Below are 13,360 nucleotides of genomic sequence, written 5' to 3'. Positions count from 1 at the left end.
TGTTGCCAATTCCCAACATAACGCGAGATTTATCTCATTTGTAACTGCAAGCGAGCATGTTCTGGGTATTATAAACCCATGATTTTTAAGGCCTTTGATGCCTCATTTACCTTTCAGACGGTGTGATATAACCGTCATGTAACCCACATGAAGTTACTAGCATGCAGAGAGTAACTTTCTAGAATAACCTTTTGCGCCAAGGTTATGGCTGCTTTAGGGAACCCATTTAATGTGGACAAGGTGGTGTAATTTTTTTCGCGTTTCTGAGATTAGCACCTTACCCCCTTTTAATTGGTATTCTAGAGCAAACAGTTTGTTTAGCTTCGATTTAGTGGAGTTCAGATAGCACGGTGGTCATGTCTCACCTGTTGCAATATACAGTGTCACCGAATTGCTGTCACCTTGTCACCGATTCCATGACACCCTGTCATTGATTCGGTGACACCCTGTCACCTATTTAGTGACACCCTGTCACCTATTTAGTGACACCCTGTCAGCAAATCGGTGACATCCTATTACGATTCGGTGACACCCTGTCACCTATTTAGTGTCACTAAAAAGTCACGGCCCCTCAATTTTACCTATAGAATGCGGTTGCAAATGTTTAACTCATTACTGAGACAAAAACGCATTTGCATTTCTGAAAGCAATGCTATAAACACTTCAAACGGCGCTGGTCTAGAATCCTACCACAATTATTAAAACAACGCACAATTTTTGGGTTAGGGTGCGAGTTATCGTTTGCATGAGTGTGGGTGGGTCAAGTACTATAATATTAATTAATAACTTGACCCACCCTAACCCAATGTGCGTTGTGGTAGGATTGTAGGCCAGCGCCAAAAAAATGACATAGTTAACTGAAGGTTTTTTATTCTTTTTTTTACATGTTTGAGTAGCATATAATGCGCATATATATAATATTTTTATGGCCCTACATTCTGCTGACAATTTGTGGGTCAAACAAAAAGGAAAGCTGACTGTAGCGATATGAGTAGTTTTCTCATTCCTACCCCACTTCATGGCTAACTTGATGTCACGATACACATACTTTATGCTATTTGATTGGATACAGTTTGATACTAGCAGCTTGAATCACCATGTTATGTCACCGTATGTACTGAGATTTGTGAATTTACTCACTGAAGGAAAGCTGCCAAATATTTAGGTTTGCGTGTGTGCCATCAAGCTTGCGGGTTAGTGTTTGGGTTACGGTGAGGCAAGCATTATAATTAAAATATAATATTACTTGACCCACCCACACCCAAACGCTAACTCGCACCCTAACCCGAATATTGTGTGTTGATTTAATAACTGTGGTAGGATTCTAGACCAGCTCCCTTTTATTATACTATATATATGTGTTTTTCAGGTTTTGTTTTATTTAAATCCTTAAAAATGTTGCCAAAGCGTCCGAGGGACGGCGATGACGTTAGCACGCCACAAGCCAAAATAGCGAAAAACCTTGAAAATGGAGTCCATTGTTCAGATGTACCTCAGCAAGGCTCTAGTGATAACGCAAAGCCAAGTGCACTTGTTTGCAAAGTGGGCATAAAGCTGCCAAATGATGCTGAAGCTGGCAAAGGGGATCCCATTGATAGGATTTCTATTTCCTCTGATGAGTCCATGGACAGCTCGAGCACAGTGGATGTTTTGGTTGAACGACCACTTTCGATTTGTGGAATATGCTTGGAAAGCTTTGTGGATAAACAGCCAGTTCTACTTATCTGTCTTCACAGCTTTTGTTCGCAGTGTGTTTTGTCCCAAGCCAAAAGCAATAGTGATACAGAAACATTTCTGGTGAGCATTTTCTGAAAATGAAACTTAATATTCGTTATTCTGACTACAAAAACATTTTTTTTACTAAAGGTAAATTTTTAAGTAAATTTTTTGAGCAAATTTGGAAGACTTCACTGAAGTCTATATTTTTAAGTTCAACATAAAGTTATTTATCTTTGCAAGGAAGACAGTTAGCTGGCTTCAGTTCTTTTTAAATACTGCTTAGTAATAGACAAGTTTATCAATTTTTAAAACTTAGCATTTTCTTTCATTTTAATGACCCAACTTGGACTGATATTTTGTTATTTGTTAAAAACAAACTTAACTCGGAAAGACCATGAATTGAAAATGAATGAATTTTGTTTCTAAGTAAATGATTTAAAGTGTTCATACAACTTTTTTTCATATCTATATGGATTATTTATCTACCACTGAAAACAATATGCTTTTAAACAAGAACACATTTTTAGTCCAAAAAAGTATCTAGAAAAAAGGTATTTGGCAATTTGGTTTGGCACAGGCTAAAATACTTGTAACACCTTGAAATCTTAAACACAACTACTTTACTCAGTTATTATTGCTCGTTGAGTTTATTAACAGTTAAATCTCACTACTTATGTTAGTGTAACATTGTAAATAGCAAAGATTGCCTTCTTTGAGTGTTGGTCACACCTCAATGGACACTGGTTAATGGTCATGTGCACTAGAACATCATACTAGGCAGCGCATTAGGGTAATATCAATTAGAGATCAACCGATATCACTTTTTTTGACTGATACCCGATTTTTACAATTTTGTTAACCGATACCCGATACCGAGTTTTTTAAATACCTGGAAAATGTACAAAACTTGAATTAAATGAAACTAAAATCCAGATGATGTTTTAGTTTACATACCTTTATTAATTATTAAACTATTTTTTTTGCATAAAATCTTGGCATGATGCTAAAACCCAATATTTTTCGATCAAAAAATGTGTACGTTGTTTGTTGTACAGAAAAAATTATATCTTATTTTCGTACTAAAATATTTACCGATACCGATATATTGGTAGAAGCCAAATATTGGGTAAACCAATGTATCGGTCTATCTCTAATATCGGTGGACATTACATGCAAATACTACACCTGATATCAGTTAAAACTATTTAAAATGTAGCTTGGACTAACGATTTTACTTCTGTTTTGACTTTCAGTGTCCTACATGTGGTTGCTTGTGCAGTCTAAAAAATGCAACAAAAAACACATTCTTGTACAAGGATGTTGAACGGCAGCCAGAAATACCCGTCCCCGAATCGGTTCCAGAAAAACTTTGTTCAAGTTGCTGTGAAAACTTCCCTGCAATTCGGTAAAACTCCAAGCTGTTTTTATGTTGTTTTTTTTTCAAATTTTTTTAAAGGATTCTGCAAAAAAAATGTTATACAACTTTGTGTGCAATTAGAAAAACACCTAAGATTAGTTGATTCTATTTAAACAATAATAATATTTTACGTTGTTAACTTAATTTTTTACTGTGGTATATATTTTGTATGTCAACCACATATTTTGCAATATTTTGTGTACTCTCATTTGCAACTTAAATTTATTTTAGTTTAATGACTTGACATTGGTCACTCAACGTCTAAAAACAGTTATCTAAAAAAGAATTGTTTTTTTCCTAAATATATAATTTTACTTTTTTAATTTATTGGTTATGTGGCCATTGATTTGATTCAATTAATTGTCTTATTTATTAACTGGTTTATGGTCCGTAAAACCATAAAACTCAGAGGTTAATGTTAATTCAGTATGTATTGAGTATCTGTATATCATGCCTTAAAATCTCAAATTGTTATATGTTCCACCATTTCTGCACCAATATGTTCTAAACTTCTATTTCCATTTGTTTTCTGTTTCATTCCACTTGTTTTCTGTTTTCTGAAACATCTGATTTTAAATGGCCATCATTGCAAACATACAGGGCTAAACAAAACCCTCAATGTAGGTCACTGCAGTTTTTCATTTGGAGAAAGTTTTCTACTAGACACTTAGAAATGCTGCTTGTGGTTATATAGATATTGTTCGGTATGCGAAGACTACCTGTGCAACGAATGTGTGAATGCTCACAAACGATTACGACTCACGAAAGATCACAAGCTTGACGAAGTGGACATCACTCACCCATTAGCCGGTATATACTATTTATCATCTACTTTTATAAACTATTAACAAAGAAAAAAATACTCAATTGTCAAATAAGTTTTTTATACTTGCGTTAAGTTTTTAATTTAGACATGGTATTTTTTGTTATGTGATTTACTTGGCATGTTAGGTGCTTCTTCTGGTCAACACCCAATCCACTGTGAGGTTCACACAAGCGAACTGATCAAGTTGTATTGCGAGACTTGCAACATGCTCACCTGCAGAGACTGCCAGTTGGAAAAACACAAAAATCACCAGTAAGAACAGTCACAGTTAAAGTTTTTATGCCAATTTCCTGGTATAATTTAAAACAGATGTTAAAAATCTGGTGTAACCGCCCCAGTCTTGTAAATTTACTTTAATTTCCTTGAGTAAAGAAACAAAACAGTACTATTGGCTTTACCTGTCTCTTTATTCTAGCTGCTGCCATATACAATAATTTAACTTGCTTTTCAGGTATAAATTTATTGAGGAAGCGGCAACTAATGAAAAAACAGCATTGAAGGTTTTGCAGCAATCTCTTGAAGTAAACTTGTGTTTCAATATACATTATTTTTCTATATCGATGTTTAATACTTGACATTTTTATACCTGACACCTAAAATTATTTGATTCAATCTTATACCATATGACTTCTCCTATGCTTAAACAATCAAAATAAACGGAATTAAAATGTTCAGAGTTATTTTTATTTGGACATTAGGCCAGAATTTTTTTTAGAGTTAAGAAAGTAGTTACCATCAGTTGAGTGAATAATATGAGCAAATTTTGCAATTTTTTTAATTGCGATAAATTGAAAAAGTAGCATTCTATTATAAAACCTGGCCTTGCACAAAATGCGCTACAGAATTACGCGAGATAAAAAAATAAAATAAAGAAAAAGTTGTTGCCTTGATTCTTTTATATGGATTTGATACTCTAGGTTTGAAACCTAATATTCTAGAATCCCCTGAAATTCTACTTTGAACTAATTATATCTGGAATTTTCATTGAGTATTGCCCGTAATGCAATATTATTAAACATATTTAGTAAGGCATATTTAAATTTAAATTTGGACATGTCATTTTAGATGTTTACAATAAAAAAACTTTATTTTAGCTACCTACCTCACTTATCAACTTCTAACATATCTTTTCATTTTTTTCCTAAAAGGAAAGAGGGAAACAACTTGCTAATCTAAAAGAAGAAATAGGAAAGCAGCGCAAATGTTCTGTGACAAATCGCAAAGCTGTCATGAAAGAGATTCTGCTCAACCAATACCACATGTACAACTTGGTTTCAAGTCAGTCTCATGTCTTTGTTGATGAAGTCAACGCTTTCAGTCAGTAAGTGCACTAGTTTTTTAGTTTTTAGATTAGGATTTCAGCTTGTATTCCTTGGTGAAGTTTCCTTAACTTAGTAAAAGTTAAAGTAGAATAATCTCAAACATGTTATCCATAAAAGGATTTCTGTTCTCAAAACAAACATATTTCGTTTCAATATTTTTACTTTAATTGTGCTTATTTGAATTATTGTGAGTACAGTTTCATAAGATTAACCAGGTAAATGATAGTTAAAAAAATGTAAATATTTTAAGTCTTATTTTGCACAATTCTCTAATGTCCATACACATAAAATTCCTTTGTCAGAATGCATCAGAAGAAGCTTAAAATGCAGCAGCAATCTGCAGCGAAAATGGAGTATGTTGTCAACCATTGTGTTCGATTTATCGACATGGTGACCAACGATGACAATCACTTTGCGATGCTTCAGTCACAAAAGATGGTAAAATTAGTGGTTTTATTTTTACTATAATTGTAATCAGCACTGAAAAAGTTAAAGGACCGCTGCTTTATCTTAAATATTAGCTGCTAATTCCAAACTACAGTGAAAGAAGTGTCTGTATTTTTTTAGTCTATGTTTTAAACATTATTTGTCGATTGTCATCATTATTGTCTTTAGTTATGCTTTATTATTCGATCATATAGCTTGTTTTAAGATATCTCTTGTGACATCATAAAGCATCTATTATGCTGTACTACCTGCTACCAGCGAATCCTTCGCATTAGTTAGAAAGTTGTTCCATTCGAAAGAATTGTGAATGCACTAATGTACTACAAGTAACATGGATTAACTGACCCTTAAAGTTTTATAGGGCCGCGAAATATTAAAATAATTGCAACGGGTCCACCGGGCAAAATTTTTAAAAAAACTTTGGGAACCGCTGAGTTAGAGAGACTTATGAAGTAATTTCTAAAACCATTTCAGTCACTCAAAACACCTTATACACGTGTTGCAAAATTATTTTTTTAAAGTTTTTAAAGTTTGGACAAAGTAAGTTGTAATGTTTTCAGTAATAAATATGTATATCAATTGCAAGCCAAATGTTCTTTAATTAGCTGACATTTCTTGAGTTTAAAAGGGGGCACAAATCGAGCAGAAGAAGTGACACCACATAATGTTTTCTGATTTATGTTTGCTGCCACGTACAATGATCACATCTATGCGATTTGTATGCTGCAGTAAGCAGAAGTTGGTTACAACCAGAGTTGGATCAATTATATTAATTCAGTTCAATTGCAATTACAATTACAATTACTCCCTTAAATGTTTCAATTACACTGCAATTACATTAAAAACTGTAATTAATTACATCAAATACAATTACAAAATTGCAATTTACTAAGTGTTCTATTGCTGCCGAAATATGGAAAACAGTTTATGTCTCATCACATCCCAAGAAAATAAACAACGTGGAACAATATTGAAACTTCAACTTTCTCAATTTAAATGTATTCAGCTAAAGTTTTAGCAAACACATCTAGAATTACACAGAACGAAAATGCCTCAATTACATTACAATTAGAAATTACAATTGACCCAACTCTGGTTGCAACTTATGATCGGTGTGCTGATCTGGCCGCACTTAGTGGTCAGGAAATCTCAACTATATAAAAAACATTTGGCTGAAAATCTGCAGAATATCCACTTATGAATAAATTTTGAGTTTTATCATTTTTTTGGGATTAAAGAAATTGTAGTTTTTTAAGATTAAAGATTGTCTGCAATCATTCAGCAAACGAGTGAAAGTTTTAATGGACTTTTTTTTAAGATTAAAGATTGTCTGCAGTCATTGAGCAAACAAACTATTGCCACGATCCCAACAGCAATAAAAGCTACATTTGTCTCGTCGAAAAGCGCGCTAAAAGCCTTATCTGACGGTTTGGGTATGTTATATTTCTTAATCTGTTCTCTTCGATCCTTACAAAATAACAACAAAAATTAAAATTCTTTCAAGATTTATCTAATGTTTGTTTTGCTAAACAATTTAAAATAAAGAATGCAACTTAAACAATGTAAAATATGCAGGCATCATGAGCCTGTTTTTTAACTAACGTTTCTAAATCTGCGTTGGTTTATTTTTTCAATGAAAGATGCACACATATATGTGTGTTAACAACTGTGATCTAGCCCTTCTGAAGTTGCTTTTCGACTAACGATTACGCTTACGTATAATTAGTGCACCAAAAGCCATCGCAGACTCACCGAATTTGTCGATCAATGATACAAGCAGGGCAAGCTAGAAAAAATTACTAGCCTGCCTGCAGTGAGGTTCGAACTAACGGCCTCCATTTCGATGTACTATTGTTTTTTTTATATCGCATTTTTTATGTAGTTAAATAAATTACATTTTCAGGACAATGGGCAATTTATTATTTCAAGTTAGGTGTTACTTTAAATTAATAAACTGGTTGACGCCTTATTTAACCTGGAAATTTAAACAACTCCAGGTATTTTGTCTAGTAAAGTAAAACATATGATCAGGTTGTCACAATTTAAATGGCACATAAAAAAATTAAAGACATACGCATACAAAAAGTGATTATTATTTTATTTTTTTTAAATATGCAAGAAAGTAAATATACTGTGCAGTGCATATAATTTACATCCTAAAAAGTATCCATATAAAAACTGTTAAATGGTTACTTACGCCAATCACGTTTCATTAACAAGGCTTTCACATTTGCTGTTGTTAACTTCCAAGGCAAATTGATACTTATTTAGGAAGCATCAGTTGGTCTTCACATCTTGAACAGGATACAAACCCTCCATCAGCACAAAGTGTCAAATTGACTCCCACTCACCCGTTTGTTCACTCCATCTCTGAAAATCGCAACCAGGATGCAGCGTGCCAGAACCCAAACTCTAATGACAGCGATGTGCCAATTTTGCAGCCCACTGTTCCTACAAATGCAACTGGGTATTTCTTTTATGATTAAGCCCCATTTTTTGTGGCATGATGCACAAATTTAGTCTGGAATTTTCCAAAGACAAGTTTGGGACAAAAGAAAAATGTAACACGAAAAACCTTGATATATTTGAGTGCAGTTTTGGTCGATAATTGTAATGGCGTTTTTCATGACATCAATTTTTACTATTTTGCTTTAAAATTAATTAAGATGTAAATTTTTCTATTACTTACCAAGGTGAAAAAAAAATTGTGTTGAATTTTTTTGTTTGTTGTTGTTTAGAAAAACTGTGACAAACCTCAATGGCCCTTCCCAAATGCCAACCTCACAGGTGAGTGAATAAAAATATATCCCTAATGTCAATTTTTCCAGCTAAATCCCAGTGCATACAAACAAATATGTGATTGGTTATGTGTGAACAGATACTATTTAACTTGCCAACAGAAAAACACACTTTTAAAAAAAATTTTAAATAAAATTATACTTTATCTGTATAATTATACATAGAAACAAAAACATTCAACAGAAATGTTTTAAATGTGGACCCTATACAGTAAAATGGTCTTAAATTTATAGAGGTAATAAATCAAGTCGTGCTAAAGTGCCGGAACAGGATGACTGTGAGGCCAATAATGAAAAAAAGGTTGGCATTTTTTGTTCAGCTTTTACCATTGTATTAACTGTCGTAACGAACACAAATAACAATGCTAGCAAACCGTTTCAAGCAGCAACTGACTGAGTGTTAACGCAATACTCAAAAAAACATTCAAAGAGCAAAAACTGACTAAAAGTAGTAAAACTACCTCAATGTATAGCAAACGTAATATTAACATCGTTTGTGACGTAACAGTGCATGACAATTGAAGGTGTGGCTTGCCTGTGATCGACTGTTGTGGTACTGCTCATAAATGCTAAAAAAAAATTATTAAGAGTAAAATATTTAATTTTTTTTTTTTTTGGGGGGGGGGGCATGACCCCTCAGGCCATCCCCTGGCTACGCCTATGATTGGAAACAGTAAAAGCCTGCTGACCACTTGTTTGTGTTATCAAGCCATTTTTATTTTTTAGGTCCCCAACCAAATTTCAACATCTCTTCAGAATAATGAGTCAGCAGCAAATAACACTCGTCAAAATGGTGGGTGAATTTTATCAAATGATTGCTTCAATTAAAGTTTTTTTCAATTTCTAAAAAACGTGACATCTAAAGGTTTTGTTGTGTCATGTTAGTACCCACAAACTGGACACAGTACCAAAATAACATTTATTTGGGTACACTATGCGCGGTTCTGTAATGTTAGTTGATAATAAAGTGCAAAGCCAAAAAGGTCGTACTTACCTGACAGGGTATCTTTAACCGGATCACTGTGGGGTTTGTGTCCTGGCATTTTCCCGGGTAAAACCGGGTTTTGTTTGGCCAGTGTAAAAACTAAAATTATTACTAATACTGACACTATATTTATATTACCCATTACCTACACCAAAACAAAAAGGCGAAAAGTTGACCTTCTGCCGATGCGCAGTTATAACTCGGGCCCAACCTACCTCCCTGTGGCGGCACCATCTCCCTTTGGGAATGGTTGTGTCCGGAGGGGGGCCTGAACCATTACTGACATGTCATACATTCCCGGCCACCTTTTTGGCCAATGGGAAGAAGAAGCCACTACCCCCTTTACCGTTTATTTTGCTTTTACTTTCTTTGCTTTCTTTTAGTTAGCAAAAAAAAAGCCAAAAATGTCTAGTAGATCGACATCATCTTGATTAAGACGTTTCGATACGAAGCAACATTTATTTGGTTTGTTAAAATAGATGAAGAATATATTATTTTTCATCTAAAATTCTAAATCGAATCGTTCCTCCGGGCTTATTTTCCTTTTCGTTTGGATCACAAGAGCAGCAAACATCACACAAAAAAATCTTTGTGCTATCAACAGAGATGATCTTGTTGTCTTTAATAAAAGACAGTTTAAAGGTTATTCTGACTGACACCATTATTTATAAAAATGTAAATTTAATGTAATTTAGTTTTTTTTTTCTTTATAATTCACTTTAAGAGTATTTTAACGACAGTAAAGAATGGATCCCTTAGCTTGATAATTTTTTAATTAAAAAAAACGTTAGAAAAAAACAACGAACTATTAGTTTTATTCTAAATATTACATCGCTGTAACCTAACCGTTCATTCTATATATTATTTATATCACCTTTCTAACTAAACAAATGTGTTTCAAGTAGGGTTTTACCGGTCAAATACTCGTCAAATACTATACACACTATCAAAATGCAATTGAAGTTCAAAATAAACCTTGATTTTAATTTTAAAGAAATATATGAACGTTTTGGCTCAACTAGAATTTTTGCAAAACCATGCCCATCTTACAAAGCAAAACCACCAAGTTAAGCCAACAAGTTTATTAACGAAATTTAACAACAAGTAAATGCATCAGTAAAAAAATACTTTTGCGACTATCTGAATTTTCTAAATCATCACCAGGGTCCACTGGAGACAAGGGATTTGGTTCTTCTAAATTTCTAAGTAGCGCAAGATTGTGGTATACCCCAACTAGTGTTTCCTTTTACGACAAATGCGATTCATCACATATGTGCGTTTGTTCTAAACAAAATAAATCTACTTTGCTATTACAAACACTTGTTACTACCAGAGAACATGTGTTTGCATCAGGTAAACCCTACGATTTTATTTTTTAGTTCTTTAAAAAAGTTACAATCAAGATTATTAAAAACTCAAATCACAAAAACAAAAATTTACAACATTTGAATCCAATATGAGTATTTGACCAGTTAAATAAAGTTCGGTCAATTGACCGGCTTGCCAACCCTAGTTTCAAGTATTACAATTTACAATCACTGATTTTCTTCCGCTTAGCTTTGACTTCTCCCAATGGACAAAAGAACGCTTTCGCTCTCTACAATTCACTTTACCTCGACAAAAAGACAACAACGGAAACGTAAGTGATGATATCAACGAAACAATCCGGTTTTCCGGTATATTGTACTGCCGTTTTGTTAAAACCTATTTACTAACACTTCTTTAATCGTTATATGTTGTGTAGTAGCAGGGTTGGCATTTTGCACTTCGACCACTTGCCAGTGCAAAAATGTGCTGCTGTCCACAGACCTACTGGCGGATTTAGTTTAAAAATTGCAAAAAATTGTGTTCAACAGCAATTTACAAGCACACTGTTAATAAGCAGGGCTGCGGAATCGAACTGGAGACTCGAGTAAGACCGCGTAAAACTACCCGAGTCCCGAGTCCGACGTGCGCATGCGCAGTATCAAATTTTAAAACTGTTAAGGCGGCAAAATGTAAGTTGTAAAAGTGTAATAGCAAATGGTGAAATATTTTTCAACCATGTAATGCGGGTGGATCAATTATGACACCAATATGAGTGGATAGCAGAAAATCCACCTTAATTTAGTTGCGTAAATGGGTAAAATACAGGCTAGAGTCGGAGCTGGACTCGGGACTCGACAAAATCTTACATTTGGCCGGAGTCGGGTGTATTTTTTGGGCCGGTGTGGGACTCCGGTGTATTTTTTTGGCCGGAGTCGGACTCGGGTTATTTTTAACCGACTCCGCAGCCCTGGTTGATGAAAGTTGTACGATCCTATAAGGTCCAGTAAACAATTGAGGTCGCCTGGTAAACGTAGCGCAAAAATGAGGCATGTTAAGTCTTTGGTGAAAACAATTATATAAGAAAAAGGCATACGGCGTGCTGAGTATTTCTCCGTCCCGACGAGTGCTTATTAGGGATGTCCCGTACTTGACATTTTTATCTGCTACCGATGATAACCGATATTTTCAACAGAAACTATTGCGATACGATACCAATGACGTCATTTGTATGCTCAAATAATTAAGAGGTGTAATTGAAACGTTTAAAAGTGTTTTTTTTTATCAGCTTACTAGGTAAAAATTTGCTTTAGCGCTTAAAGGTTTGAATACCTTGTTGTTAACTTCAATGAAACATATGTACACACATATGTGTGCTAACAACTGAAATCTAGCCCTTCTGAAGCTGCTTTTTCACCAACGATTACGGCTTACGTATCATTAGTACACTCAAAGCCATTGCAGACTCACCGAATCTGTCGATCAATGATGCAAGCAGAGCAGACTAGAAAAACAACTAGCCTGCAGTGGGGTTCGAACTCACGACCTATTGTTGTTAACTTATTATATTTGATAAACTATTAATTTGTTATCAGATCGACACCGCTACCAACCTAGTATCGTACGGGTACCCATGTTTTTTCTTGGCATTGCGTAAAGCGTATCGGCTTCATCCGTTATTACAGGACATCCCTGTTGCTGATTGGTATCGCCTTACTGTCGAATGCAAATTTTAACTTAATATTGTCCCTGAGTACCATGGTCCATGGTATTTCTAAGGTTTCCACTGTCGTCTATATTCTTGGTTTCAATAGGAACTATCTTACAACGCTCATATACGGACAAAAAGTTAATGGTTTAAATTTGAACCGTATAAGGTAGTTCGTTGTTAGACCACCAACATAAACTGTTGACGAAATACATCTCTGCAAAACTACTGACACGTTCTTTAAACATGCTCCCCACAGGGCCTTCATTTGCGTTGATTAGCGCTTTGTGCTTCTGCTTAGTATATATAACTGTATAACGTCATTTAAAAGCAATAAATTCAATGTTAAAAAATCGTTTTTTTTTTCGGACACACAATACCACAAGAGTAAAGCGCGCCCCAAAAAGTAAAGGTTTCTTTTTTTCTTTTGCTGAACGACCCAGGAGTCATCAAACAGCACCGAACAAGAGCAGCAAACACCACACAAAAAAATCTTTGCGCTATCAACATGACCTTATTTTATTGGTTGTATCTCTTTGTTGATGTTGTCTTTAATAAAAGACTTAAAAGGTTATTCTGACTGACGCCATTAGTTATAAAAATGTAAATTTAATGTAATTTAGGTTTTTTTGTTTATAATTTGCTTTAAGCCGGAGTATTTTAACGATAGTAAAGAATGTATCCTTTAGCTTGATAATTCCTAACAAGTAAATATTTTTTTTCATTTGCTGAACGACCCAGGAGTCATCAAAAAGCACCGAACAAGATCGTCTCGTCGTCTGGCACGTTCTTCGTTCCACCTCATTCCAAAGGGAACCAACAAGGTAAAAAAA

At 34.3% G+C, this 13,360-nt stretch overlaps 1 protein-coding gene across 1 annotated transcript in view; it reads left to right on the top strand.

Moving 5' to 3' along the window:
• The first annotated feature begins 1,380 nt into the window (after positions 1–1,380).
• LOC146136906 (transcription intermediary factor 1-alpha-like) overlaps positions 1,381–13,360 on the top strand; it is a 31,110-nt gene continuing 19,130 nt past the window's right edge. Inside the window, exons 1-13 of the mRNA XM_083396280.1 lie at positions 1,381–1,797; positions 2,973–3,124; positions 3,831–3,946; positions 4,088–4,214; positions 4,414–4,483; positions 5,111–5,283; positions 5,587–5,722; positions 7,050–7,164; positions 8,003–8,198; positions 8,470–8,518; positions 9,256–9,322; positions 11,072–11,153; positions 13,269–13,351. Of these exons, the coding sequence (XP_083252406.1) occupies positions 1,396–1,797; positions 2,973–3,124; positions 3,831–3,946; positions 4,088–4,214; positions 4,414–4,483; positions 5,111–5,283; positions 5,587–5,722; positions 7,050–7,164; positions 8,003–8,198; positions 8,470–8,518; positions 9,256–9,322; positions 11,072–11,153; positions 13,269–13,351 (1,768 nt within the window). The 5' untranslated portion in view covers positions 1,381–1,395. The remainder of the gene's footprint in view (positions 1,798–2,972; positions 3,125–3,830; positions 3,947–4,087; positions 4,215–4,413; positions 4,484–5,110; positions 5,284–5,586; positions 5,723–7,049; positions 7,165–8,002; positions 8,199–8,469; positions 8,519–9,255; positions 9,323–11,071; positions 11,154–13,268; positions 13,352–13,360) is intronic.

Source organism: Ascidiella aspersa, chromosome 8, assembly GCF_963924565.1.
Source record: "Ascidiella aspersa chromosome 8, kaAscAspe10.2, whole genome shotgun sequence".
NCBI lineage: Eukaryota > Metazoa > Chordata > Ascidiacea > Phlebobranchia > Ascidiidae > Ascidiella > Ascidiella aspersa.
This window is presented reverse-complemented; position numbering and strand designations above follow the sequence as displayed.